The 27,593-nt window shown below is 52.7% G+C and overlaps 8 protein-coding genes across 8 annotated transcripts; 6 read left to right on the top strand and 2 right to left on the bottom strand.

Moving 5' to 3' along the window:
* Positions 1–2,624: 2,624 nt before the first annotated feature.
* Positions 2,625–3,502, top strand: PG986_005563 (uncharacterized protein; the record flags this gene model as incomplete). Its single annotated transcript, XM_066841785.1, has 3 exons — positions 2,625–2,853; positions 2,927–3,040; positions 3,108–3,502. 3 exons carry the CDS (start codon positions 2,625–2,627, stop codon positions 3,500–3,502), a joined length of 738 nt encoding a protein of 245 aa, XP_066701647.1.
* Positions 3,503–4,064: 562 nt separating this feature from the next.
* On the top strand, positions 4,065–7,068 carry PG986_005564 (uncharacterized protein; the record flags this gene model as incomplete). The annotated part of the gene is made up of 2 exons (XM_066841786.1): positions 4,065–6,484; positions 6,621–7,068. 2 exons carry the CDS (start codon positions 4,065–4,067, stop codon positions 7,066–7,068), a joined length of 2,868 nt encoding a protein of 955 aa, XP_066701648.1.
* A 431-nt stretch (positions 7,069–7,499) lies between these two features.
* On the top strand, positions 7,500–8,384 carry PG986_005565 (HIT domain-containing protein; the record flags this gene model as incomplete). Its single annotated transcript, XM_066841787.1, has 3 exons — positions 7,500–7,559; positions 7,760–7,909; positions 8,043–8,384. The coding sequence occupies 3 exons, from the start codon at positions 7,500–7,502 to the stop codon at positions 8,382–8,384; spliced, it is 552 nt and encodes a 183-aa protein (XP_066701649.1).
* Positions 8,385–11,202: 2,818 nt separating this feature from the next.
* On the top strand, positions 11,203–16,455 carry PG986_005566 (uncharacterized protein; the record flags this gene model as incomplete). Its single annotated transcript, XM_066841788.1, has 4 exons — positions 11,203–11,587; positions 11,704–12,025; positions 12,099–14,631; positions 14,701–16,455. The coding sequence occupies 4 exons, from the start codon at positions 11,203–11,205 to the stop codon at positions 16,453–16,455; spliced, it is 4,995 nt and encodes a 1,664-aa protein (XP_066701650.1).
* A 523-nt stretch (positions 16,456–16,978) lies between these two features.
* PG986_005567 (uncharacterized protein) lies at positions 16,979–18,587 on the top strand (the record flags this gene model as incomplete). Its single annotated transcript, XM_066841789.1, has 2 exons — positions 16,979–18,142; positions 18,210–18,587. The coding sequence occupies 2 exons, from the start codon at positions 16,979–16,981 to the stop codon at positions 18,585–18,587; spliced, it is 1,542 nt and encodes a 513-aa protein (XP_066701651.1).
* A 556-nt stretch (positions 18,588–19,143) lies between these two features.
* Positions 19,144–21,269, bottom strand: PG986_005568 (uncharacterized protein; the record flags this gene model as incomplete). Its single annotated transcript, XM_066841790.1, has 5 exons — positions 19,144–19,274; positions 19,340–19,978; positions 20,073–20,743; positions 20,848–20,921; positions 21,057–21,269. 5 exons carry the CDS (start codon positions 21,267–21,269, stop codon positions 19,144–19,146), a joined length of 1,728 nt encoding a protein of 575 aa, XP_066701652.1.
* A 1,614-nt stretch (positions 21,270–22,883) lies between these two features.
* PG986_005569 (Ferrochelatase) lies at positions 22,884–24,273 on the bottom strand (the record flags this gene model as incomplete). Its single annotated transcript, XM_066841791.1, has 3 exons — positions 22,884–23,341; positions 23,392–23,956; positions 24,022–24,273. The coding sequence occupies 3 exons, from the start codon at positions 24,271–24,273 to the stop codon at positions 22,884–22,886; spliced, it is 1,275 nt and encodes a 424-aa protein (XP_066701653.1).
* Positions 24,274–25,211: 938 nt separating this feature from the next.
* Positions 25,212–27,368, top strand: PG986_005570 (ku70 protein; the record flags this gene model as incomplete). Its single annotated transcript, XM_066841792.1, has 4 exons — positions 25,212–25,271; positions 25,330–25,938; positions 25,995–26,943; positions 27,034–27,368. The coding sequence occupies 4 exons, from the start codon at positions 25,212–25,214 to the stop codon at positions 27,366–27,368; spliced, it is 1,953 nt and encodes a 650-aa protein (XP_066701654.1).
* Positions 27,369–27,593: the final 225 nt, after the last annotated feature.

Raw genomic sequence — 27,593 nt, forward strand, 5'->3', positions numbered from 1 at the left:
TAGCCTTTTAAGAGAAGATAAGGGAGTAAGTAAATAAACACCGAAAAAAACCGGATTTCGACGTAAGCGACCGGGTTTATATTAAAAGGATCGCCGGCTTAAAAACGAACTAACCCGGCGATAAATTAATTTTTTTTTATACTCGATAATCTTTTCGTATTTTATTCCGCGATAACTATATTTATAAACTGAATATTTTTAACTTATAAAGAAATAAAACTTATTATATTAATCGACTCCTTAAAAACCCCGATAACCCGTTACCCGGACAGGCTTCGGGGCGCCCGGTTAATGAGATTATAAACCTTAATAAACTTAAAAGCCCGGAGTATAAAATATTTAAAATTAAGGTATTTCGAACCTATTACCGTAAATTATAATATAAAACGAATTAAGTTAATTAAGAGAATAACGATACTTAATACCCGGCCTTTAATTTTAAAAATACTCCGGATAAATTAAAAGATTTCTATCGTTAAAACCCCGATAAAGCCGGCCCCCGATACGATTAACGTAATAGAAATTCGCGGCCGAGGAGGACCGTTTCGACGAGGATTACCTAAATAACGAGTTGCTAATATCGAAAAAAATCCGCCGATTAGCGAGGCGAAAAGCTAAATAAATTATAATAGAAAATCCCTGTTTTAATTAAAAAACACCTTCGTTTAAATCCTTTTTAAAACCGTTAAGGCGCCGCTTTTTTACGAAGAAGGGTAATAATATAATACGTTAATTTATACGCTAATTAATATAGAGACCTTATACTAGCTTCACCACCTTATTATTAAAACCGATCTGCCGCATTAACCCTAGCTCGATTTTCTCTTTCCTTTCTTTTTCGTCGTAAATTCCATTTATTTCAAGACTTATTTACAGCCCCGCCTTATAAAGACCTAATTGCGTGACTATAACATTAACTATAAACGGCCGAGAATAACACGTTCGACGAGCTACACGAAAATAATAATAAACCGGCCGCCCTTAAAAAAGAACGGTATAACGAAAGGGTTAAAAGAAATAGTAATTTAAATAAGGGAATAAGTTTAAATAGTTATAGTATTAATTTTTTACTTAATATATCTCGGAATAAGCTATTTTAAAAAAGGGGGTAATATTATAACGCACTTTAAAATAAGCTTTTAATAGCTTTACTAATTAAAGTAAGGCAAGGGCGTATAAGAGATAGCTCGAGCGCTATTTAACTTTTCCCCACCTATTTAAATAAGGAAATCGTCCCGGTAAAGCTAAACCTTTTCTTTTTTTCCTTATCTTTTTCGGTTTTCTATAATAAAGTAATAATTTATAGCCTTACCTCTCGAATTACTATAACTATAATATATTTTAAGGTCTTAAAAAAAAGGTTTTAAAGGGAGCTCGATTTAATATACGCTATTATTAATAATAACTACGTTAAAAAGGGGAACTTTTTTCGAGCTTAAGCTAAAGCACGTAAAGTAGCTTTTTATTTTTAAGGTTATCGTTAATAAATAAGTAGTAATTAGTATTTACCCCTTTAATATTAAAAAGCCGATAAATAATAAGCTTCGGCGTTTTAATATAGTGCGAGCTATTAACGAAGCTATTGCCGCCGAAGATGCGCGCTAGCCGGCCGAATCGAAGGCTAAAAGGATCGAGACGCCGAAAAATAGCTAGTAAGTTAAAAATTTAGGGGTTACAATACTTAATATAAAGGTTACCACTGATAATCTAACTAAAAAGTTACTGTAAAAAAAGCTCGGTAAGAGTATTAATAATTTAACGGCTCGGATCGGCCGGTTAAAGTAGGAAAAAGCCGGTTTAAAGGCAAATTTAAAAAAAACAAGGGCTTAAAAAAAGAGGAAGGTCGATAAAGACCCTAATAAAAGCTTTATTTATATAATAAACATTAGGGAGGTTTAAGAGGACGTTAAAGAAAGAAGGCTAAAGAAAAGGCCGAAAAGGGACGCCGGTGAAGTGGTAGAAATTAATGTAAATCGAGCTAGTGATAAGGGTAACTTTATTATAGTGCGCACGAGCCGAAACAGACCTTAAAATGCAGTGTGTGTTGCTCAATTGACCTATCTATTGCTGTTGTTGTTGATTTTTACATCTATTTTAGGGGGGTCAGTGAGGGGGGTCAGCCAGAGGGGGTTGCATCTTATTTTTTGAATGCCGGCTAGCATGAACCCAACGCTCATGTGCCCCCCCCTTTCCCATTCTCTCCGCATGCCAGCCATATTTCGTTGCAAACTATATTCATATACTGTCCCTCCTCTCTCAAAGTTCAAGATTATCAAGATGTGTTGATTTTTTGTCCGAATGCAAGTCAAATAGAACGCTTTGTGGGGGTTTCTGGTTCGAAAAGCTACCTCGTCGTCGCCAAGAATGAAACAGCCAAAACGGGAAGTCCCGAGCATTTGTGGGACCTGGATCTTCAACCCCCAGCTCCAGTTGACAGGCCAATATATCTCGATCACGCTAACCTCTTCAGGCTCGGTAGATCAACACCGAGATTGTTATCTTTAAGGCCTCTAGGCTCTCTCCCCCTGTCCGCAAGACGGTAAGGAGTTTCTTCCCTCAAATGTATTCAATCCAAGTATTCCCTACGGGATCGTGATTGTACTGCGAGCCGGCCATCCTGCACGATGGAATCAGGCAAGCAAGAGCGCGGCGAAGAGGAGCAGGCGTTTCTGCCTCAGTCCGAATTCGGTAACCATGGCGGCGCCTCTCCGAAACCCCACAGTTCACGAAGGACGGCAGCCTGGTGGTGGCGCCTGCTTCTCGATCTGGCGATGGCGGGCACAATCGTTGTGTTGCTATTCTTTCCTCCTTTCCCAGCGAGGGATACCATCAGGAGATCACCGGTGCCTCGACGTATGTTTCTCCAATCTCTTCGTTGTTTCTATTCGGAATGAGGGAAGTTGTCGCTGCTAACGCCGCTTCCCAGTTCCACGAAAGATCTACACATTCCATGACGACCCGAAATATATGCGTGGGGACATGTTCTTCAACGAATCCGACACGCTGCACACATTGAACCACTGGATCGAGCTGAGCTCCGGTATGTAATCCATTCATACATCTCAAGTGTAGGTCGATCGCTGACCCATGCGTGCGTGCGTCTACAGGCAGCCGAGGCTACGTGGTGATCAAGGACGCGGACCGCTTCGACCTGCCGGACCCCTACACGGTCGCCATCGACCGCGAGAACTCGGGGCCGGGCTACATGATGTCGGCCTTCCACCAGCTGCACTGCCTGTCGTACCTGGCCGAGCACCTGCAGCAGGGATACGCCGGCGTCAACCTGACCGAGGAGGTGGCCCACCACACGGCGCACTGCTTCAACTACCTGCGCCAGGGCATCATGTGCTCTGCGGACACGACCCTGGAGGGCAAGACGGAGGCGGGGCCCGGCGAGGGGTCGGAGCACGAGTGCGTCGACTACGACGCGCTGCTGGAGTGGGCGAATAGCAATTCGGCGTACAAGTGGCGTGGGAACTTGCCGGATGAAGCTGTGCTATAATACTGGCCGCAGTGGCAATACGAGCCAGTCGATTATCAGCCTATGGGAACCTTATTCCTTGTATATTCTTACACACACAAACATATATATAGTTAAGTATATATGCCTATCTTTGCCCAGTGTAAGTGATCGTGCACAATTATAGCTGTCCCAGTTGACACAATCTCTTTCCAATTCCACTACGACAACACTCAGTATTCAATCTGCCGCTAGTAATATTATGTCCGACTTGCACTAGAACTTACGAGAAATAGTCGCTGGCTATGTCGCCGAGAATGGCAACGGGCTTGATAGTCATTGTTTGGTTGTTAGCGGGCTTAGGGGAGGGTAAAGTGCTGACCCCACTAAATATGGCGCACTAGAAGCACTAACAACCACTTTAAACGCTTGCTGGGTGCGACGCGTCGCGTCTCGGAAGTGCTGTATCGGACTTTGAGCTACGCGCCACTTTGGCACCACCCCGATCAACACCACACCAACAGCTACACCCGAGGCTTGAAGTGACTGGCAAACTCAGTGTTCACTCCAATACGAATCTCGCCAAGTCAATTGAGTGCCGACAATGTTGACAGCCTCTTCGCCCGTTGTGTATCCCACAACTTCGTCACCACCTCCCGCTTCGAAACGGGCGCAACCTCACAAGGGGCCCAAACCCTCACGTGGGAAAGGTGGCTTCCTGGTCGACGATGACTCCGACGACGATACGGCCCCGGAGCCTGCCTCCAAACGGCGCATGCTGAGCAGCCCCAGGGAACTGCCAGTCGAATCCACAGAACCCTCGTCCCCTCCGACCGAACTTGAAGCCTTTCTTAACCGGCCTTTGAGGCTCGAAGGCGACAATGCAGACGCAACGGTCGGTGCGAACCCCAGTGCCGAACCGCCGCAGACCACAAAACAGCTCTACGACACGCTGCTCGAATCTACATCAGATTTTGCCTCCGCCTTCCAGAACCTCGCATCGCGCAATGCCAAGGCCAAATTCAACATAAAAACATGCTCTGGCGCCAGCCAGGAGATCAAGCAGCGACAGGCTGTAGCAGGTCCGTCATACGAGCGCCTCGTAGCCGCAAGGTCGAAGGCGAAGAAGGGTCGGGCCGAGCGTAGCTATTATGGCCTAGACATTCACGAAATGATCGACACGGCCAAAAAAGAGATTGCCACGAGCAAGTCGGCCGCGACGACGCAGGTCACCCCCGACCAGCCAATGCCCTCGGTCGAGGCAGCACAGGGCAAAAAGCCCAAGAAGTCGCTTCTCTGGACCGAGAAGTATCGCGCAAGGAATTTCATGGACCTCTGTGGCGACGACGGAACGAATCGAAACGTATTACGTTGGCTGAAGAGGTGGGATCCGCTCGTCTTCCCTGGTTCTTCCAAGTCGAGAGGGATACGGAGGCCGGGGGCAAAGCAGCAGGCGGAAGAGGAGAAGCCTCACCGGAAGATCCTCATGCTTACCGGACCCCCTGGCTTGGGCAAGACCACTTTGGCCCACGTTTGCGCAAGACAAGCCGGCTACGAGGTGCTGGAGATCAACGCGAGTGACGACCGTAGCCGAGATGTCGTGAAGAACCAGATCCGCACAAGTTTGGGAACCGAGAACGTCAAAATTGTGCAACACAAGGCCGGTCAATCTGGCCAATGTCAGAAAATCGCCCGGCCCGTTTGCGTCGTGGTAGACGAGGTCGATGGTGTGGTGTCAGGGTCTTCCGGCTCGGGCGAAGGAGGTTTTGTCAAAGCGCTACTGGATCTCATTGCTATCGGCGAGAAGAACAGTTCTGGACAGTCGGAAAACCACACCCAGACTCATCGCAAAAAGAAAAAGGGTGATGATTTCCGGCAGATGCGACCTCTTATTCTCATTTGCAACGATGTGTACCACCCATCGTTGCGGCCCTTGCGCCAATCGAATTTGGCGGAGGTTATCCACGTGGGTAAACCCACAATCGATGCGGTCGTAAACCGTCTCAAAGCTGTCTTCGAAAAGGAGGGTATCCCCTGTGAGAAAGATGCAGCGCGAAAGCTTTGCGAATCGGCGTGGGGCATGAGCAGTGGCTTAGATGCTAAGAAAGGCCGGGAGAGCACTGCAGAAGGTGACCTTCGTGGCATCATGGTGGTCGGTGAGTGGGTTGCTGGGCGCCTTCGAGCTGCTTCTTTGAAAGGTCCACTATGTCTTACCCGGCAATGGGTTGAGAAACACATTGCTCATGAACTTGCCCACGGCGGTGGCGGCGCACGAGGAAGTGGTCGTGGCAGCGTGCGAGATATTGTCAGTCGTATCTTCCAGGAAGGTGCCGGGTTCCCGAGCTCGAACATGATTGTACCCAAGATGAACCTCAATGCTTCTGAGCAGCCTCAAGCTCAGCTTGGCTTCTCTGAACAGCAGAAGAAGTACGCGATGGAACGCTTGCAACACATGGTCGAGACCAGTGGCGACATCGATCGTATCGTTACTGACATCTTCGCCGACTATCCAAATCATGATTTCAACGACGACTCGTTCCTCACGAAACCAGACCAAGCATACGAATGGATGTATTTCCACGACACATGCACGTCAAGGCTGTATGGTGGCCAGGAGTGGGAACTGGCACCCTACCTCAGCCGGCCAGTCCTCGCTTGCCACCACCTGTTCGCGTCGCCCATCCGCCATTCCCAACTGATGTACCAAAAGCGCGACGCGACCGAGGAGGAAGCGGCACCTCTCCCGTTCACTGGCCCCCGTGCCGACTTTGTGGCGTACGAAACCGAGAAGACCAACCGTGCTATGCTTCAAACCATTCAAGCTCAACTGTCACCAACTCTGATGAGGGCGTTCCGGAGTGCCGAAGACATCTCTACGGATTTCATGCCGTATCTGATTCGACTTGTGTCGCCCGACGTCAAGCCGGTCGTCGTCGGTGGCAGTGGCGACCAAAAGGGGACAGCAAGCGTCAGGAAGGAGACAGAGAAAGCAATGGTGACCAGGGGGCGGAGACACTATTGGACGTAGGCATCGAGCTTCAGAGAGGCAAGATAGAAGGTGATACTTTTGGTCGTGGGCCTACCTGGGTATACCGCATGGAGCCGTAAGTTCAATATTATCCCCAACAACGTGAATGTGAGGCTAACATTATTCCGATAGTGACCTGGATGTCTTAGCAACATACGAGACCTCGGCCGCCATGGTGCATGGTACTCAAGCCCCCACGCGGTACGCTGTTCGACAAGTATTGGATCAAGAAATGGACAAGCTGCGGAGACTACGAGAAAACGCGGCACGGCAGACTCGTTTCCGTACTGGAAACCCATTGGATGAGAGGGAAGCCGTGCTTGATACGAAAGAGAAGTCCGGCAAACCTAAAGGGATCGAGCTGCCGATCATCCCCGTCAAGAAGGACTTCTTTGGCCGGGTTGTGGCGAAGCCCGACGTCCAACCACTCCCGGAAGGGGACGGCAATGCCAATGGAAAGAAGGCCAAATCGAATGACGAGCCTGCTGGAGAAAACAAGGTCTGGGTCACTTTCCACGAAGGATTGAATAACGCTGTGAGGAAACCTATTACGTTGGATGACTTGTTCCGTGGTTTATAATGAAGGGTTTGATTGGTTATGTGTCAAATGAGCGAAGCGTCATGTAGTATATGCAGTTGGTAGACTTGTGAGCAGCAGCTTGGTTTCACGACACACCAAAATACCGATACTTAATGTACAATTGATGGCTGTATGGCTGTATTTGTCATGAAACATAGCCTAGTCATATTCCCATCTTTCGAATTGTAATATTGCATGCCCTGTTTTTGATCTTTTGAGCACGTAAGAAGCAGCATGGCACAAGAAAATCCACATTAGCCGGAGCCGGACCGAGCCGACGTCATCTTCGCAATTGACAACAGGGACCGAAAACGCGTCTTCTTTTTCTACCCGCCGAAGACCACCCGTCAGATTATCGCACAGCCATGATAATAAACCCAAGGATACGGGGTGCATGTAGCAGAACATTCGTTAAGACCTGGACACGCAAGATGACCGTCAATTCGGAAACAAGTCCGCTCCGGTTCGGCCCATTTGAGGTCACATCACAGGTAAGCGACATTTCAACCCAGTACGTAGGTTGGCGGGTTGGTGGCCAGCTGTCTGCCTGCAAGCTCTATATACGACCAGAATATCGGGCCAACGAAAAGGAACACCGTTCATTCAGGCACGTTGCTTGCACAGGCGTCTGCCTTTTACCTTTCTGCGCCGTCCTTGTGAAGTTTCGTCAAACAACTAACCTCCCACCCAGGTATTCTACACCACGCCGCACTCCTTCGCCCTGGTGAACCTGAAGCCGCTGCTGCCCGGCCACGTCCTGGTCTGCCCGCAGAAGCCGCACAAGCGGCTCACGGACCTGTCGGCCCCCGAGCTGACGGACCTGATGCAGGCGGTGCAGCGCGTCCAGCGCATGTTGGCGCGGCACTACTTTACCTCTTCTTCTTCTTCCTCCGCTGGGGGAAGGCGGAGGAGGAGGAGCAAACCGGCGAGGGGGGGGAGTCCCCGAAGATGGCTCCTTCAACATCGCGATCCAGGACGGCGCCGAGGCGGGCCAGACGGTGCCGCACCTGCACGTGCACGTGATCCCGCGCATCCGCGGCGCGACGGCCAAGAGCGGCGACGGGCCGGGCGACAAGATTTACGAGATGATGGCGGACGAGAACGGGAACGTCGGGGGCGCGCTCTGGGACCGCGAGCAGCGGCAGCAGAAGCAGGAGCAGCATGAGGGAGGCGCTAGCAGTGGTAGGCCGCAGCCCGGCGGCGGGTTCCCGCGTATAGAGGACGCGGACCGGCAGGCCAGGTGTATGCAGGAGATGGAGGAGGAGGCGAGGCTGTTCAGGGAGGTGCTGGGGAGATTAGACCGGGAAGAGTCTTGAGCGGGCTATGCATGTGTGTGTACAATTGTTAGACTACGTGAGGCGGAGATCATTCCTATGTATACTGCTTTTGCCTGATAGATCTTGATTCGACTGGGGGTTCTCAATATGGAGACATCAAGCAATACAAATTGGCACTCCACGGGACACTAGTAGTACAATATTTCGCTATGAACAGCCGGCGCGTTACCGTGGTTTCAACGGCCACTTTCTCCCAACTGGCACAAAAGCAGTTGGAACTCGAATGGTGGTGGCGTCGTCCTCGAAAGGCCAGTGAAGCCTGATGTTGAAAGTTTTCTCATCTATAGCTTCCTCGGGACACATGACGTAACGGTGAATGGCTTCTCAAAGCTGGTTACTTCGCTTTACCACTACGGTCAATGGGGTAGTGATTCGCGGAACCAATGCCGAGTCCAGCCAAGCGGTACTGTACGCTACGAAAGCGATGTTCGTCGTCCATTGTACCAATTCCTTGGAATAAACGAATCTTTTACTTGGACTACTGTGTCGTTGTCTCTAGACTTGGCAGATAGCCTAGGATACTTTCGCGCCACATCAGAATTTGAGCTTGTGGACCGACAAAGGGACTGTTCATCGACCCAGCAGTCTGGACAAAGGATGCATCGGCGGCATCCCATGCAGAGGAAAAGAAACTCTCTGGCCTCGTATAGAACTCTGTGACTGGCGCAGTGGAGACGGGGTGATAAGGGACGATGGGTGGGCATCGTGAAGCGAGCTGGAGCGCGAGCGCAGCTTAGCCACCAGACGAAAACGCGTCTTCTCATTTGACGAACACAGATGCCGAATTTCTTTTCCCTTCTAGAAATCAGCAGTTGGAGCCCGTGTGGCCACGAGCTGAGGAAAAAAGGGGACTCCATTCCGCAGTCAATTCGGCGCCATGATAAATGGGAGCAGAGGAAGCCGGTGGCTCTATAAGGAAGGATCATGGTAGTATAACGGGCTAGGGACTGGCTCCCGTGGCCTAGACGGAAATGCTAGACTGGACGGACGATGGGGAAAGATCCACTAAGCTGAGGCCGCTGCAGCTCTCGCCTATCGACGTTGCCGTTAAGCTGTAATGGTGGCGTTTCTAGTTGACGGCTGGAAGACCTTCGCCTATGCAGGTACGGGAGACACACGCGGGATGCACATTGTGCACGTTTGCTTTTGCGCACCTCATTGAGCCAACAATGCAAGCCTCGTCGCCTCGGAATTGCCAGAAACAGGTTCCAGCGCGCCACCATGGCTGTCAATTGGAGCTCACCATCTGCGCTGGTATGTCCCCCTGCCCACGCAACGTATTCTGTAGGGTACATGTAGGTATTGTCGATTCAGCCCGACCAATGCCTCCAAGGCCGCCCGGCAAAGAAAGCAGAGAGAGGGATGCTTTCATGATTCATGGTTTTATGCAGCTTCCCCTTCGTATTCGACCTGCTCTCTTTCCCTCGGTTGCCTATCTTCAGGTACTCGAAACATATTGTGCATGTAGCTAGTAGTACCAAGTCGGATGTTTGCTGGCCGTGCAAAAGTAGGTTGGCCGTTGGGGCGTCCTTATTTGGAAAGCTGCATCTCGCTATTATCCAATCCAGCAGGTGGCCTGCATTTGGCAACCAATACATGCACCTAAGCTTGCTAAGCTATCAATCTCTGGGCTCGGATGCAGTGCGGTACATCAGTGTATGTTTTCTGTGTGCGAGGCAACCTTCTGTCAGTTCTTGGGTGTGGCGCGACGCAATTTTCCATCTCACAACGCCCGACAGCGGGCCCCTCCCCAACCGCTGCCACTAATGCTCTTGCATCCTCATGCCATGCAGGCGCAGGTTGGCGCTGAGCAACACTTGCCCGCCCAATAGCAGAAAGAATGTGTGCTGTCACATCGGCCAGCCTCGAACTCCGGGGAGGCCGCAAAATGATGAACAAGGAAAGAAAAGAAAAGAAGAAAAAAAAGAGCAATGCACAAGAGGAAATTGAATCTTCCACAATTGATTGCCTATATGGCACTCCAATTGTGTACAGTGGCGCCGGTTCCCCAACCGAAGATCCAGAAGATCCTCCGACCGTGACTCGCGCGGAGCATCTTCCGGGGCATCGCAGCAATTCGTTCGTGCCCAGTGCCAACCCTATGTACGTCAAGGTGGGACGAATAGCCGATCATCCAGAAGAGTTCTTCAAAAATATACATGGACGTCTCGGGATCTAGAACGATTGGCCCATGAAATTGTTCAAAACGACGAGGATGGCCAACGCCAGGAGAATGCCCATGGAGCAAACTCTGGCAAGGATCCGGCATACTCGCCATGTAGTCTGCATGCACGAACGCAGGGGTGGTTATCTCTTGCCAAGGGCGTTGGGCGGGTCAACAAGAGAGCTGATCTCGTTGACACAGGCGAGAAAATACCTAGTCAACGACGATACTCAAGGAAAGCAAAGCACGCTAATAGACTGCAGCATCGGCATTCAAGCCTAGAACGAACGCCCAGCCATGGCCAAGGTCATTGCTTTCCCATTGTGCTGGGTTTCCGCGCCCATTCCAAGTGACGGCGCTACCCTTTCCTCCTCTCCAGCTAGCCAGCCCTCAGTACACAGTGGCATGACCGCCGATGTGTGGCAGTTTGAACTGGCACGCTACCGAAAATGTCCCGGCCCCCTGTCCGCTTCCCTCTGAGCTAGCTGGCCAGCCGGGCGGTAAACGTCCCGGGCCTCCAATGCCGAAGTATATAGAACTTGGATCTCCCTCCTGCTCTGTTATCCTACCCTCTCGATGTCACAGCAGCCTAGTAGGTTACAATATCCAACACAGAGCCGGACGTTGACAAGCATGACACGCCCAACCCTTCTCACGTGGGCTATTGCCCTCGTGTTATCGAGCTGTCTGCTACACGGCGTTGATGGCTTCGCCTCCACCGACACCATCACCTGGGGTGGTGACAACTCCAGAACCGGCTACCAGGATAATCACAATATGGATCCGGATATCGTTGGCAGCCCCCAGTTTGGACAGCTCTTCCGAACGAAGCTGCCAGGTAACTACAACAACCTTGGTCCCGAGTCGACTTACGCCCAGCCTCTGGTCTACACCCTGAACAAGGACAACAAGCAATATGTCTATATACTCACAAACCAGAACAATCTATACCAGCTTGAGGCCAAGACTGGCGTCATTGTCAACCAGAGAAGCCTGCATATTCCGTTCTTAACGTCCGGTTAGTAGCCACCCCCTACGTGATAGCTGAAGCCACTGAACGACCAGATGGATGGTCTTGGTCATTGGCGTGGGTGATACAAACCCCTGACGCTGTATCGCTAACGATTTGAACAGACCTCGATGGCTGTGTAGATGTCAACCCTACAGTTGGCGTGACCGGGACGGGTGTTATTGATCCTGCTACTGAGACCATGTACTTCACTGCCAAAACCTACAAGCAAGGATATACGAAGGGCAGACTCAACGGCGAATATTGGTTTCATGCTGTCGATCTGAACACACTCCAAGACCGCGCCGGGTTTCCAAAGTCGATGGAAGGCATCATCTTCCGCAACAATCCGAACCGGATGTTCATCAGCGGCAATCAACATCAACGTCCCGGTCTACTTCAAGCCGGCAAGTACATTTACGCTGGTTTCGCCTCGCACTGCGTCCAGTACAATTTTACTGGCGCCATTCTGGGCTGGGATAAAGACAGTGGCAACCTTGTTGAGGCTTTTGCTACACAGGGGGGGTAAGGAGAAAAACACCGTCCCAGGTGGCGGCGTGTGGATGAGCGGAGGTGGACTTGCTTATGAGGCCGGCTCCATGTACTTCGCGACTGGCAACGGCTACGCAAGTCAACTGAAAAACACTCCTGTCCAAGGTCGAACTCCGCCCACTGCCCTCGAGGAAGCCGCCGTCAATGCCAGGATCAATGATGACGGCACCATCACTCCCATCGACTTCTTCATGCCCTGGGAAAAGGTCGACCTGGACGGAGCGGACAAAGATCTCGGGACCACCCCGCTTCAGCTCCTGCCCTCGTCCAAATTCAGCTGCCCAAACACCAAGCGCATTGGCATCGTCACGGGCAAGTCTGGAAAGACATACTGGCTCAACCTCGATAACCTAGGAGGATACCAGATGGGCCCCAAACAGTTCGACGCCGTACCTCAGCAATTCCTCAACGAGAACTCCGTCTACGCAGGCGCAGGTGTCATGCCACTGGACGCAGGGTACGTGTACATCAACGTCATCAAGTACAAGACCCATGTGTGGAAGTTCGGCTGTGACGCGAACGGAAATGTTGCTTTCACCAGAGCTGGAGACACTGCCGAGACGAACGCTTACGTCCTCGGTGTTGGCCACGGGACCACCACTTCGCTCAACGGCCGAGAGGGATCTGGGCTGCTCTGGACCTCCGATGTCGAGGGTCTCAACTTGAGAATTTACAAGGCAGTTCCCGAGAGCGGGTCTCTGACCATGATCAACTCCTTCAATGTACCCGGTTCGATGAAATTCGGTCGCCCAGTCTTCGGTGACGGTACCTGCTACGTAGCTAGCAACCTCGGGTACATTTACGGGTTCGGCTCTCCAGTCAACCTACCTCTTAATTGTACCGCCCCCTCCACCTTCGGTACCGTCAACCTAGGCGAGAATTCCGCTCCCCAGATGGTCTCCTGTATGGCGAACATCAATACCCAAGTTACGAATGTTGACTTGCTCGGCAACACCAACTTTGTCTTCTCTGGGTTGCCACCGTTTCCCATGTCTGTCAGCAAAGGCTCTACCTTTACTTTCCAAGCAACCTTTGCCCCAAAGCAAGTCGGGCCCTTGTCTAGCAGTGCTGTCGTCAACACCACCAATTCCCAGCTTGGGTTCTCCATCAGCACCCCAGTGAAGTTAATAGGCACTGGTAATTCGAAGTTGCCGCTTTTGCTGATATCCCCCAACACTGTGTCGTTCTCCGGCATCATTACTGGCCAGATGCCTGTTGGCGCTAACCAGACCGCCGTGCTCCAAAACCTGGGCAATTCGACTTTGACCATCTCGAGTTTGCTGTTCTCGGTTGAAGGGGAAACAGGCCCCTGGATTCAACCCAACGACACGAGTTCTGGTGACAAGGCGATTGGACCTTACACTCTCTACAATCTACCCAAGACCATTGCCCCGCAAACTTCAGCTTACATCCCTGTCAACTTCAACCCAAAGACCAATGGAAACTCCAAGGTCTTCATGCAAGTCAACTCGGATGGCGGCAATGGGGTTCTCGATATCATCGGAACTTCTAGCACGACACCGAAACTCTTGATCGAGTTTCAGAGTCTTGACGGGCAGAACTGGGTCAATTATACGAGTGGCGTCCCCTTCACCTTTGGTGACATCTTTCAGGGTACCACGGTCACGCGGAAGATGCGCTTCACCAACATTGGTGGGCCCAACGCTGCTGCTCTTTCTGTTACTGTCTCCAAGCCGCCTTATGGCGTCCAAGGTATCGTTGGCGCTGCGAACAACGTCGACCTTGCGGAGGGTACCGTGCTGCAGTCTGGCCAGAGCGCTACTGCAGACCTCTACTGTGCAGTGCCCAGATCACAAGTGAACGTCGACCCTTATAATGGAACTGCTCAATGGACTCTCAATACCGGTGATCCCAACTTGGGAAAGCAGTTCATCCAGTTCTTCTGTAATGCCGTTTCCGAGCAGCTTGGGCCTCTTGCTTCAAACGGCTCAGCACTGTACAGGTACAATGGTTGTGCCAAAGACAACACCCCTGGACGACAGCTACCCAAGCAAATTTACGGCGACATGAAGGATAATACCAACGGCAAATGTATCTCGGCGTGTTCTGGAGAGGGTTACAAAATCGCCGCCACTCAGTACACGTCGGAGTGTTGGTGCGGCAACACTATGCCTCTGGTCTTCGTCGATGAGGCCCAATGCAGCTATCGATGCACCAGGGCAGTTAATCAGACTTGCGGTGGCAATGGAGAGTTTCGCCAGGGTGGCCAGTACATGTCCCTGTTTTCGACAGCACAAGCACTTCCCAATACCGGCAGCCCGCCTCCTGCTGACGACCCGACTCCTGTTAACCCCGGCCCGGTCAATCCTGGTGTACAGCCTCAGAGGATCGGTAACTTCACTTTCGCCGGATGCTACGCAGAAGGCACAAATGGAAGGGCCTTGAACGGGAAGACCCGAGCCCAGGACACCAATACCCTCGATACCTGCGCCGCATTCTGTAGCGGCTTCAAGTATTTCGGTACGGAGTACGGACGTGAGGTGTGTGATTGGATTTCCTACTCAATCTATGTCCCCCATCCGACAATTTCCATGCTAACCTAGGACTAGTGTTATTGCGGCGATGCACTCAGCACCGGCAGTACCATGGACGGTATCGATCAGTCAGACTGTAAAATGGGCTGTGCTGCTAACAGCACCCAGCTGTGTGGAGCCGGTAACAGGTTGTCGATTTATATCTACAATCCGGATGGCAACTACACAGCTCCGTCCACAATGACAACTCAACCTGCCACTACTGCCTCGCCTACTTCTGCCGGACCGACCCCGACGGGCCCCAGCGTTGTTCAGCGGGCCGGCACTTTCACATACTCTCGTTGCGTGACGGAAGCCAGTGGCATGCGGGCGCTCTCGGGCAAGGCATATTTCGATGATAAACTGACAGTGGAGATGTGCGCTTCGGTCTGCGCCGGATTCTCCATGATGGGAGTCGAGTACGGGCGGGAGTGCTACTGCGGCGCCTCGACCAACGCTGGCAGCGTCAACACGACCGAGAGTGACTGCAGCATGCTCTGCGGCGGCAACAAGTTCCAGTACTGTGGGAACGGCAACCGGCTCAACCTTTACACGCTGGCGCCCTACAGCACATCCACCGCTGTGACTAGCACCTCTCCAAGCGTCGTGTCGACCTCAAGCAGTGCTAGTTCCACGGCCGCCGTATCTTCGGCCTTGCTCGCGACGACCAGCTCGGCTATTTCTAGCGCTAGCGATACTTTCGTGTCATCGTCCATATCCGCGAGCTCCGCCTCGTCCACCGCGAGCTTGACAATCGCCTCTTCTGCTTCACTTTTGTCTTCTAGCTCATCCACTTCCTTTTTGGCGTCTTCAACTTCGTCGTCAGTATCATCCAGTGTCTCTGCCACTTCAATTTCTTCCGCCAGCGCCAGCGACAGTACCAGCTACAGCTCCAGCTCCGCCACCAGTTCGGCATCCAGTTCGGCATCCAGTTCGGCGCCGAGCACCTCGACCTCACCCGCGAGCTCAATGATCTCGACAAGCTCCACTATCATATCTACAGTAACTAGCAGCACTACTCCTATTCCAACAAGCAGCACTGCCCCTACATCACCCACTAGCACTGTTGTATCGTCTAGCAGCAGTGTTATTTCGTCAACCACCTCGACGAGCTCTGGCCCCTCTGTCCCTACAGTCTCAGGCTACGCTTACCAAGGGTGTTACAAAGAACCTTCCGGCAGGCGTGGTTTGCCTGACAAGGTGTTTGCCTACGATAGCATGACATTGGAGTCTTGCGCAGTTAATTGCACTAATTACGCTTGGTTCGGTGTCGAGTATGGCCGAGAGTGCTACTGTGGTGCTTCACTCGATAGCGGTGCGAGCAAAACATCTGGCACCACCTTTAATGGTGCATGCAACAAGCCTTGTGGTGGCAACAGCAACCAGATTTGTGGTGATCGTAGCATGTTTTCGCTGTTCTACTCCTCCGACCCTGCAAAGATCGACGGCCCTCCCAAGATTGTGGACGGCAACGCCAACTACACCTACTACGGATGTGTGGCAGAGCCAAAGACCGGGCGTGCTCTGGTGGACCGCAACGGCTCCTATCCGTCCATGACCGTGCCGCAGTGTCTGACGTGGGCGTCTTCCAAGGGGTACAAGTACGCTGGGCTCGAGTACTCGACCGAATGTTGGGGTGGCAATACCCTGAATCCGGACGCTACCAACAAGACGAACGCCACCTGCTCGATGTATTGCGGCGGTAACCAGAGGACGTACTGTGGAGGCCCCACGCTCCTTTCTCTTTACATCACCAACTCTACTCTGATTTCGTCCGGGGCCAGCTCATGATCCCAATTTTCGCGGACATGAGAGCGTCAGGGGAGCCGGACATTGTTTGCATATACCCATTATCTAGAGCGCGGCGCCGGCCATAGTCATATGGAATCACTCCATCAAATCATATTTTCTAAATTTGTGTTAACAATTTGATGACTCGTTATAAAGAGGTTCAACTAGCGTTATCTATTATTGGCAATACAAATAATCTACCATTCTTCCGCTCCAATTTGTCTTTGTTCGTCACCTGCGCACAACACCTTTGTTCCCGATATGCCGTGCAGCTGAGAACAAGGTATTGTTTTAGTTGCAGAACAAGGAGACACAGTCCTTTGAGTTTGAAACTAAACACATTGTGCAAAGTTCCTGACTAAAGGGGCTGTCACTACATATATTGTAAGGGTAGCCAGTGAAACGGAGTTTGATAGGAAACACCCGAATTGTCCATTGCCACCGTACACAACAATTCTTATAATCTCGGTGCGGTGTCAATTCTACGGCAGTATTCCAGCGAAAGGCATTACATTGCCTCACGATGCAGAGGACACCACCATTCACTCCGCCCAAGAGCATCTGGGGAAACAACACCAATAACAGGCCGAGGACCCTTCTGAACCGGAACCTCACCAGAAATCCGCCTGATTATGAAGTTGGAGGGCTGCCTGGCCAAGTTTTATCTACTGGCATGCGACTGGACCACACCAGTCCCGAGATTGTAAGGTCGCTTAATCTTGGCGCGAACCAAGTGCTCCGAAAGTGTATCAACTGCTTGGAGAGCCTCCAAGTGCGAAGCACAGCGTGGCTGACTGCCGAGTGTGTCGACGTACCGATTTCCCACGCGTACCAATGCCAGCCCAAGGCCGTTCGCCGTAGGGTTAATATCTTGTCGACCATGGACAGCGCCGGCCTCTTCCAGGACCCAGAGGTCAGGAGCGGGAACGGGAGTGGCGACGGAGGCGGCAAGCTGTCCCAGACCCGCGACGAGCTCCGCACGGATCTCAAGTTCCAGAAGAAGCTCGACGAGGCCTACAAGACCAAGCCGAAGCTGTGGAAGCGGATCCGGGCACGCGAGTTCACCATCTGGCCGATCCACACCACCGAGCACTTCGTCACCATCATCCTGCGCATGCGGCGGAGCGATCACAGCGTGGGGCCCTCGACCCCGTACGACGAGGTGGCGCAGTTCACCATCCTGGAGCCCGTCGGGAACCTGCTGATGGTCAAGCGCATCCACCGCCGCCTGCGCCGCATCCTCTGCCGCGACAAGATCCGGATCGCCGAGGACGCCTTCCGCGGGCTCTGGTACCCGAAGCAGCACGACGGGTTCTCGTGCGGCCTCCGCGCGTACCGCATGGCCAAGGAGTTCATGGAGCGCCTCAGCTGGATCCTCGAGGTCTACCCCGTCACCTTCCACCTAACCGACAAGCCCGTCGCGCTGAACAGCCAGGGCCGGCGCGCCCTGCAGACCCTCCTGACGCAGTCGCCGGCCCTGTTGGCGCCCTCGCTCGATCCGATGGACACGACCGAGGGCCCGACGCCGACGGCGGGCGAGGCGGAGGACGACTTTGAGCGCATGCTGTGGGGGCAGCCCTTCAGCGGCAACTTCAACGGGGACCGGGTACGCCAGGAGATGACGACGAACGCCGCCTTCCGCGCCGTCGAGCTCGTCGACTGGCAGGCCCGCGTCGCCGTCGTCCCCGTCCGCGCCGTCTGCGACCGCGACCTCATGGCCGACCAGCTGTCGCGCCGGAAGCCGGGGGCCCCAGCGCGGCGGGGCCCGCGCCGGCCCTCCAGTTCTACCCGGCCCAGGACCTGCGGCCGCACCCGGGGGCGAGCCCGACATCCAGCGGTTCGAGGGCCAGGCCGCCTTCAACCCGGTCCAGAACCCCGGCAGCGGGCCCGGCCGGAACCGGGACCAGCTCTTCCTCGACGCGCTCGCCAACGTCACGCTCGACAACCAGCTGAAGCGCAAAGGCGAGGACGAGACCGGCGAGGAGCCCGCCAAGAAACTGACGGCCAAGCAGTGGCGCAGGAAGCGGACCAAGGTCACCAAACTACGCAAGGGGCGCCACGACCGGTACGGGCCCGCCTTCATCAGCGCGCCTGCTTTCAGGAAGGTCCTCGGGGGTCGGATCAAGACGTAAGGTGGAGGAATCCCAGGTATGCCCCCTTTTCTTCATCACTTCTCTCGCCTCTCTGCCCACCACCTGGAGACAAACGGGTAAGTCATTGCCCTTATCCATCTTCGTAGAGCTTTGTCCACTGGCGCTACTTCAACTCCCCATTATCGCCATTGTTGCGCGTCGTTCGACGCCTTGAAACATGCCTTGTTTCTATGTTTATTAATGGGGTCTATACACCTAAAGCTTTGCTATTCAAAATACAATCCATAGTCTTACTTACGTTACTCGTGGCCATTTTGTGAAGTATAATAATGCACTCAGCTACATCTACGCAAATTTTCGTTTAGGTGGCATTTTAATGGTTTAATAAAACTTCTTAATGAGCGAGCATATGCTGTTTATTCTTTGATTTTGCATACAGTTGCGTAGATGAGGCCCTTCGTGGCGTGCGTGTATATATATGTAATCAGAAAACTCCATGCGCCAGTGCTCCTCACTAATATACTAGGAGCTTCTTCTATAAACCCGATCTATTCGAAGTATAACACGGCAGCTTGACAAGTCCGTGATTAAGCACCTAAACTCTAGGAAGCGAACCAGCTGCGATGTCCTCGTCAGCCACTACGTCCTCATCGTTGCATTCGCTGTACATGTGGGCCTCGGTTGTGGAGGTAGGCCCAGGCGCATACCCGTCCTCTTTCAAGTAGACTAAAACGAAACATGTCAGTGACCAACGAACTCCGTTTTCACGTAACAAGGGAGGAAACACTTACGGTGAGGCCTGATGAAGACGCTGCCGATGAGCGCCAGTCCGAAGAGACTTGCAAGAAGCACAAAGAAAGCCTGCGGGAAGCTCTCGACGGTAGCGGCGTAAATGCCGTTGAACATCATGGGAGCGAACACACGCCCCAGCGCATGAAGCAGGCCCAGCGCGCCGAGGAGCGAGCCAACGCGCTCGGCGGGTACGTGCTTGGTGATGGAGCTCTGGATGACGGCGCCGCCGAGCCCGCCGAAGGAGGTCAGCACGCCGGACATGATGAACAGCTGCGGCGTCCGCACCAGGCAGTAGCCGATGATGCCCGTGACGTCCGACACGAGCGCGATGCGCAGCAGCCAGACGTCCAGCTCGTCCATGCCCGAGTTCGTCTCCATGATGTGCAGGCCGCTCTCGCGACGTTGGCGCTGCAGTGGCCGCACGCGAAAGATGTAGTTCACCAGGGGGAAGACGCCGAGCAGGGCGATAACGCGTATGAAGCTCATCAGCGACACGTAGCGCGACGCCTCGAAGACACCCCAGTGGAACATGTACTCGACGTAGAGGATGGTGACGGCCCCGGAGCCGATCGCGACGGACAGGATGATCGTGTCCATGAAGGCAAGGAGTATCATGTTGCGCCTCAACCGGCCGTCCCCTGCCCCGCCGGGGGACGAGCATCTTGAGGGGCGCCAGGGGGTTGGCCATGAAAATGGCCGGCAGCCAATCCAGAAGGAGTCTGCTTCTGACACGCGAATGCAGGCGCTCGGCGAGCGCATCCTCTTCCTCCTTATGCTTCTGCCGTGCTAGCAGCTGCCGCTTCTTGGACAACGATTCGGGCATGACGAGGAATATGAAGCCCATGAAGATGATATGGCTCGCGAGTGCCACATAGAAAATCGAGAGCAGTGTGTCGGTCCATTTCACGAGATAGCCTGCGATCAAGGGCCCGAGAGCCACCCCAGTGAAGAGGCAGGCTTGCAAGTATCCAATGTAGACGCCGCGCTTCGACGGCGACGAGCAGTCACTTGTGTATGCTGTGCCAATGATACCGCCTGCGGTGAAAGAGCCCGTAATGCCGTCCAAGAAAGCGCCTACCAGGATCCAATGGTAGTCGAGGGACTCCGGGTACTTTGCGCAGAGGATGGTGACGATCTCGTTGAGGACGCCGCCGATGGAGGCGATGCAGAGTAAGCGGGTTCGGCCGTACCGGTCGCTGAGCGAGCCCAGCTTGGGCGCCGTGAGCGCGCTCAGCGCGCCCGTCAGCACACTCGTCATGAGCGTGAAGGTGGCCACGCTGCGCTGGACCGGCGGGATCTGACATTGCGGATTGTCGCCGCCCAACACAATCGGGGTGACGATGAATGTGGGATCCAGCAGGCTCTTATCGGCCATGTAGTCGCGACATACCAAATCGACGATCCTGCGAATTTGGGGGCAAAATACGTCAGCGGCACGAGCGCATTTCCAACGGCCGGGCGGGTTGGGTTACCCTGGCCCGGAGCGCAAATGCGAACAAAAACTCACAGATTGATCCTCGGGACAAGGACGCCTCCAAACGCAAGCGTAAACAAAAAGTAAGGACCAATGAGCCAATATACCTGGCCCGAGAGTCAGTTTTATTTCCCTTGCATGCAACAAAAGTCTAATAGAGAGGGCGAAACGGGTGACCCGCGGGATTCTGCATGGCGCATCCGCTCGTTCGGGTATGGCGGTTGGCGGTAGTCACAACGTACAGAAGGCCGTTTGTACCAAGGCAGACCGTCGAACTCTTGCGCCCAGGCTTCCCTGTTTTCGGGGTTCGTGTTATTCTCGCTGCCGCCTCCGGGTGCGTCGCCGTCGGCGCCGGCGCCGAGCAAAGGCGATGCCTCCCCCGATGTTTCCGCGTCAATCATGATGATCTTATGGCTCCCGACCGTCGCCCTCGGGGGCTGCCTTTCGCTAGTCATTTTTTTCTTATCGGAATGCGTCTTGTTCGGTTTGCGCATATAGCAATGACGGGTAACTGCTGTTCCGGTCTGATTGGTCGGGGAAGCTCGATTCGGGGTAACCGTAGGTCACAACTGGCGCAAAGCGGATTCCCAACTATCTAGGATGACGTCGAAGCGCTGCGGTGCGCAGCATAGGTAATGTTGACTGGAAGCTCCTATCGTGCCTCGATGCCATGGGGGGAAAGGAGAAGAAGATGGTGGGAAAGCAATTTCTGATAATACCACGAGAGTGGGAGGGAGAGACGACTAACGGATCTTCCCTCGGGAATTGGAGGGATCCGAGGTCGAGATAAGGAAAGTTTTGGTGAAGTGACCGCGGGCCCCGTTCCTCTGGCATGTCCGATGCCTTACGACACACACAGGCTTTCTGATTTCATCAGGACAGGATAGTCTACGCAATACAAGGGGGCCGCCACTCTAGCGTCGAGACTGGGGGGTCATCAGTGGGATCTGGTGTGGGTGGATGGCCAGTTATGCAGTTGTGTCAGCCAGTCATCCCGTAATGCTGCACGTAACCTGCTGTACTACTACCGAACCAACGGACTTTACGGACAAAACAAAATGATAAATGCCCATTCCCTATTATTAAGCTGAGAGCGAACCGGGGAAACAGGAAACAGCAGCGAAGCGAAACGCTAGACCGGCATTGTTCCAGGCTATCTGCTTGTCCGGCCGTATTGATAGCTGCCCAGCCTGCCAGCTCTGTGCGAGCTCTGAAAAAAAAGGACCATTTACTGAGTATGGGTTGAGTAACGTCTGACGGACGTAAGATCTTCAGGGCGCCCACCAACAAGCTTATTCCGTCTCTCCTTTGCCTGTCTGCGAAAGGAAGAGACCGATATCGAGGAAAACCTTCTGTGCGATACTGACAGCAAGCCACGTCCACCCCTGTAGGCTACTGCGAACGTGGCACTTTGGCCCAAATCTACAGGCGGTTCAGGGGCACGGCTATCTGGTCCTATCGGGTATGTTGGGATCAGCCACGGAATGGTTTCAAGGTACATCCTGCTTCAGCTGCTGTCTCTGCCCTCAACAATCAGCGAGATCGCACTTTGTAAAACAACAAGACCATAATCATATCGATTTCACAAACACACCCCAACTCAAGCGACAGTTGTTCACAAAGACCAAAACTTGACATCAATCTTGTTACCTGCATAGACCTGTTCTATCGTGAGATCACAGCCACGTAGTCGTCGCAAAGATGCAAATCGCATTTCAAATCAATGACGCAACCAAGATGCAAACCCGCGCGGGAGCGTGGAGCGTGGGGTAGTAGTACTGTCGCACTACATCTAGCACAGGCTGGCACTGGCTGCTTACATGTACCTATCCTGTCCGCTGGAATTTGGCATTCACCAGCCGTGCCCTGTCATTGGTAGCGTTTTTCGCTAGCGGGTGAATCAATTTAGCCAACGGCATGCAATGGGTTTATCAGCGACAAGTGCAATTGCATAAGCATCATGGATAGGTAAGCAAGGTACGTTGCAATGTCAAAAGGCAAGGCGCGAATGGTTGTATCCGTTATGCCTGCTTCCAGCGAGCTCTATTATACACTCTCTTGCACATTAACTATACAGCGAATGCATTCTCCGGGCCCGCGAAGAACTTCTTGGACTCGGCGCAACGCTCGCTCTTGCATCCAGGGCACCTCAAGCCCATCTGCAATGAGCAAGACACGCCACTATCCAGGTGCGACTTGGCAAGATCTGCCAGGGCCTTGATGAAGGTAGGGTTGCCGTTCAAGCTCTCCACGCGCTTGATCGTCTCTGGGTGCCCCGACTCCCCGATGATCTCCTTGTCGAGCTCGTACAGAGTCTCGATATGGTCCGAAGTGAAGGCGATGGGGATCAAAACCATGTCGGTCTGGCCCTTCTTGACATACTCCTCCACCGAGGTGGATGTCTGCGGTCCCAGCCATGGCTGCGGGCCAACCTGGGACTGCCAGCATAGCCGGTAGGGGTTGGAGAAGTTTAAGCGTTGCATAACAGCATAAACTGTAGCCGCAACCTCGGCAGGGTAAGGGTCACCTGCGCCATGTTAGCTAGTGTACATCTTACTCCCGTATAAGTGATCTTACCTCTGTTGACAACTGTCATGGGCAAGCTGTGGGCCGAGAACATCAGCATCGCCTGCTTGCGTCGTTCTTCGGGGTACTCTGCCAGCTTCTCCTCAATGTTCTTGGCAAAAGTCTCAACCAGTCCCGGGTGCGCTGGCCATCTGTCAATGACACTCCACTGGATAGTGCCCGATGTTGCCTTTCCCTCCAAGCGCTGGCGCCATTTCCAGAGCTCATTGATACTGCTGCCGGTTGTAGAGCAAGAGTACTGTGGGTATTGCGTAAAGGCAACAGCTCTGCCTCCCTTGCCGTTGCCGAACCCGTCTGCGAGAAGCCTGTTATACATCTCCTCCGTGAGGGGATCCGCGTACCGGAAGGCGACGTAGGGTTTGTGAGGCGCGGTTTCGGGGGACATCTTGTCGAGGAGCTTGCACATCTCGGCGCTCTGGTATTCCGACCATTTTCGGATAGGCGATCCTCCTCCGATATCAGCATACTGCTTCTGAATCTTGGGCGTGCGGCGCTTCGCAATGAAGGGTCCGAGGTAATTTTGAAGAGGTCCGAGGGGGATCAAATCGGCATCTGCCTAAAAGAATAGGCAAAGTTAGGTATCGTATGCGGTAGGCGGGCAAGGCGCAGGGTGGCTCTTACAAACAGGCGACTTAAGAAGTTGTGGACTTCATCGGTGGTGGAGGGACCGCCCATGTTCAGGAACACCATGGCGGTTGGACCTTTGGACCCTACGGAATTCTGGGTGACTGGTGGCACGGGAGTCGCAAAGCCTCGGGCTTGAAGTGCGCTGCATCCTGAAGACACCAGCGACCTAAACACAGGAGAATTGGAGTTTCTGCTCGTATGCGACACCCTCTTCGAGAGCTGTCCAGCAGAATGTCGGAGCGACATGCTGTCGAGTTGCAGGCAGGACCTGGAACCTAAAAGAAGAAGCGACTCGCAAAATAAGCAGACACGATTCGTTTCAAGGTCGCAACTCAAAGGAGAGATATCGTCAATTTAGTGAATGGAAACTGGAAGGGAACGAAGAACGCCACGTTGATAAATCATCCCACTTCTCAAGAATAAAACGTGAGGGTCATGGCCGGCAATACACGGTACGTGGGTGGGCTATGTAGCTGCAGGTGTGCCGTGGGCTGTTTAGACAGGCAGTGGACAGGCACCGAGACGCCGAGCATCCACTGGCAAATCGTACGCTAATGGTGCTGCTACCTGCGAACGCCGATCTTGACGGATCTAGTTGCTCTGCGAGATCTGAAGATGGAAAACGAGATGGGTCAATTGCCAGCAGGATCAATTTGAATTGGATTGCCGGGGTATATCTATCTACTTATACTTGCCCTGTTTACTGAATGAATAAACTAGATCAGCACACTGCATTTGTGTGTCCACTACATACGTTGTGTTAATCGCAAATTCTCTTTGAAGAATGCAGTTACTCATGCCTCCAAAAATGCCAGCCAGTCAGACTCAGACTCAACCACCATCAATGCCTGTATTTTCCAATTGCATAGCTGTAGTCGGTAATACTGAGCAATGGGTTTAAGGGTTGGCCTGTGCGCTCTCAAAGCCAGGTGCTTTCGTGTGTTAGAAGGCGGCTCCACTGGCCTGGACGCGGTGGCTGCCTAGCATCCCTAGCAAGCGTGTAGGTGCCTCATGTCTTTACTGGCCATTATTGGGAGGTTCGATAATAAATAAAAACCAAAACAAATATCATAAGAAAACTGTTCGCCTATCCTAACCATCCAATGCCGCCCCAATTCCCTTGAGCGTACTTTTCCTCTTGACCCATACCACCTGAGAACGTATCTTTCGTCGAGAACGTCATCATGAGTTATCATCATAGCCAAGATGGCCAAGAGCCGGAGGAAGATGAGATTGACGAGGATGTGAGTCTTCAATGTCCCCAAATTATTATATTCTACTGATGTACTGATGTGACTGCAGATTTACAAATCTCAGAAAGATGCGCTGCTGTTTGCCATTGATGTCAGCAAGACCATGATGAAGGCACCGCCCGCCTCAGATGACAAGAAGGCCGACACGGACAGTGGCCTGACTGCCGCGCTCAAATGTGCCTATCAAGTGATGCAGCAGCGAATCATCTCCAACCCCAAAGATATGATGGGGATCCTCCTTTTCAATACGGAGAAGTCCAAGTCCAATGACGAGGAAGAAGACCGCGGCAACTGGAACTATCCGCATTGCTACGTATATGTGCCGCTCGATGTCCCGGCTGCCGAGGATGTGAAGAGGTTGAAGAGTCTCGTAGAGGATGGCGAAGACTCTGAAGAGGTCTTGATCCCATCAAAGGAGCCAGCCAATATCAAGGACGTCCTGTTTTGTGCCAACCAGATCCTCGCAACTAAGGCACCTAACTTCGGCTCCCGACGGGTCTTCATCATCACCGATAGTGACAACCCTCACATGGATGACAAGAAGATGAACGAGGCTGCCGCGGTACGCGCCAAAGATTTATACGATCTGGGGGTGTTCATCACTCTCTTCCCCATCGGTCAAAAGGATAGTACTTTCGATCTCAGCAAGTTTTGGAATGTAAGCACCCCCCATCCATGGCGAATACGGATTTCTGGTATTGATTTCGTCTTTAGGATATCATATTCAAGGACCCAATGGCCGAACTCACAGACCCGGAGACGGTCTTAGAGTCCAAGTCTGGCAATGATGGCCTGACTCTTCTCAAATCATTGATCAAGAACATCGACTCCAAGAAGACACCGAAGCGTGCTTACTTCTCGAGCATGCCCTTCGAGATTGGACCAGGTCTTACCATATCCGTCAAGGGCTACAACCTGTTCCAGAGACAGGCACCTGCAAGAAGCTGCTATGTCTGGCTAGATGGCGAGAAGGCTCAGATTGCGGTCGGCGAGACAGCGCGGACAGAAAAGGACAGCACCCGCGACGTTGAGAAAGGAGAGCTCAAGAAGGCGTACAAATTTGGTGGCGAGTACGTCTACTTCAGCCCAGAGGAGCAGGCCGAAGTCAAGAAATTTGGCGAGAAAACCATCAAGATCATCGGGTTCAAAGATCGGTCTCTCCTGAAATTCTGGATGGCCATCAAAAAGTCCATCTTCATCTATCCCAGCGAGGAAGGCTATGTAGGCTCCACACGTGTGTTTTCGGCGTTATGGCAGAAACTGCTCAAGTCAAAGAAGGTTGGCATTGCATGGCACATTGCGCGCAAGAATGCCAATCCTCAGCTTGTTGCCATCATCCCTTCAAGAAGCCAGTCGGACGAAAAGTCGGGAACCCCATATCTCCCTGCGGGCCTATGGCTTTATCCCATTCCATTTGCCGATGACCTTCGGGTCGGGCCCGAGCTGAAGGCAGTGAGAACTACCAATGAACTGACCGACAAGATGAACAAGATTACGGGGCAGTTGCAGATGCCTCGAGGATTGTTCGAGCCTCACAGGTACCCCAATCCAGCTCTGCAATGGCACTACAAGATTTTGCAAGCCTTGGCTTTGGAAGAAGAAGTCCCAGAGAAGCCAGACGATGCTACGATGCCCAAAAACAAGGCGATTAGTAGGCGAGCAGGTGAGTTTCATAGTATTCTTCTTCCGCGAACTCACTTCCCAATTTGGGTTCTATAACAGAACATATGCTAACACATCTTGTCTTTTACAGGAGGCTATCTTCAGGAGTGGGCAGATGTAGCCAATGAAGCATTGGCTCAACACCAACAGGAAAAGGCCGTCAAGCGTGAGCTTGATGGCGAGGATGTTGAGGAACCTCAACCGAAGAAGAGAGCAAGGACAACAGCAGCCGGCAAGAAGAATGATGAGGATGGCGGTCCAGCCACAACCGATGCAGGCTTGAAGAAGCTGGTCAACTCGGGTGATATCTCCAAGATGAAGGTGACTGAGCTGAAGGAGGTGCTTGCAGTTCGCAGCTTGGACACAAAGGGACGAAAGGCCGACTTGATAGAACGGCTGGAACAATGGGTTGAGGAGAACATATAAGATCAGAACGAATATGTACGAGAGGGCGGGATTTGCAAGGCGTTCGGGGGTTGTCATATTTGATTGTGGTCTGTTGCATTACTCCTTGAGAACGGAAGATACTCGTGGCTATTAGGGGTGTGCAGCTGAATATTGCATGTGGCACGCATGGCTGCTGTCTACACCTAGTGCAAATCAAATATGCCATCGGCAGTCTTACGACTCATTGTGTCTTGTGTTCTAGCT

The sequence above is a fragment of the Apiospora aurea genome, assembly GCF_038362705.1.
Source record: "Apiospora aurea strain CBS 24483 chromosome Unknown utg000004l_segment0_segment0, whole genome shotgun sequence".
Classification (NCBI taxonomy): domain Eukaryota; kingdom Fungi; phylum Ascomycota; class Sordariomycetes; order Amphisphaeriales; family Apiosporaceae; genus Apiospora; species Apiospora aurea.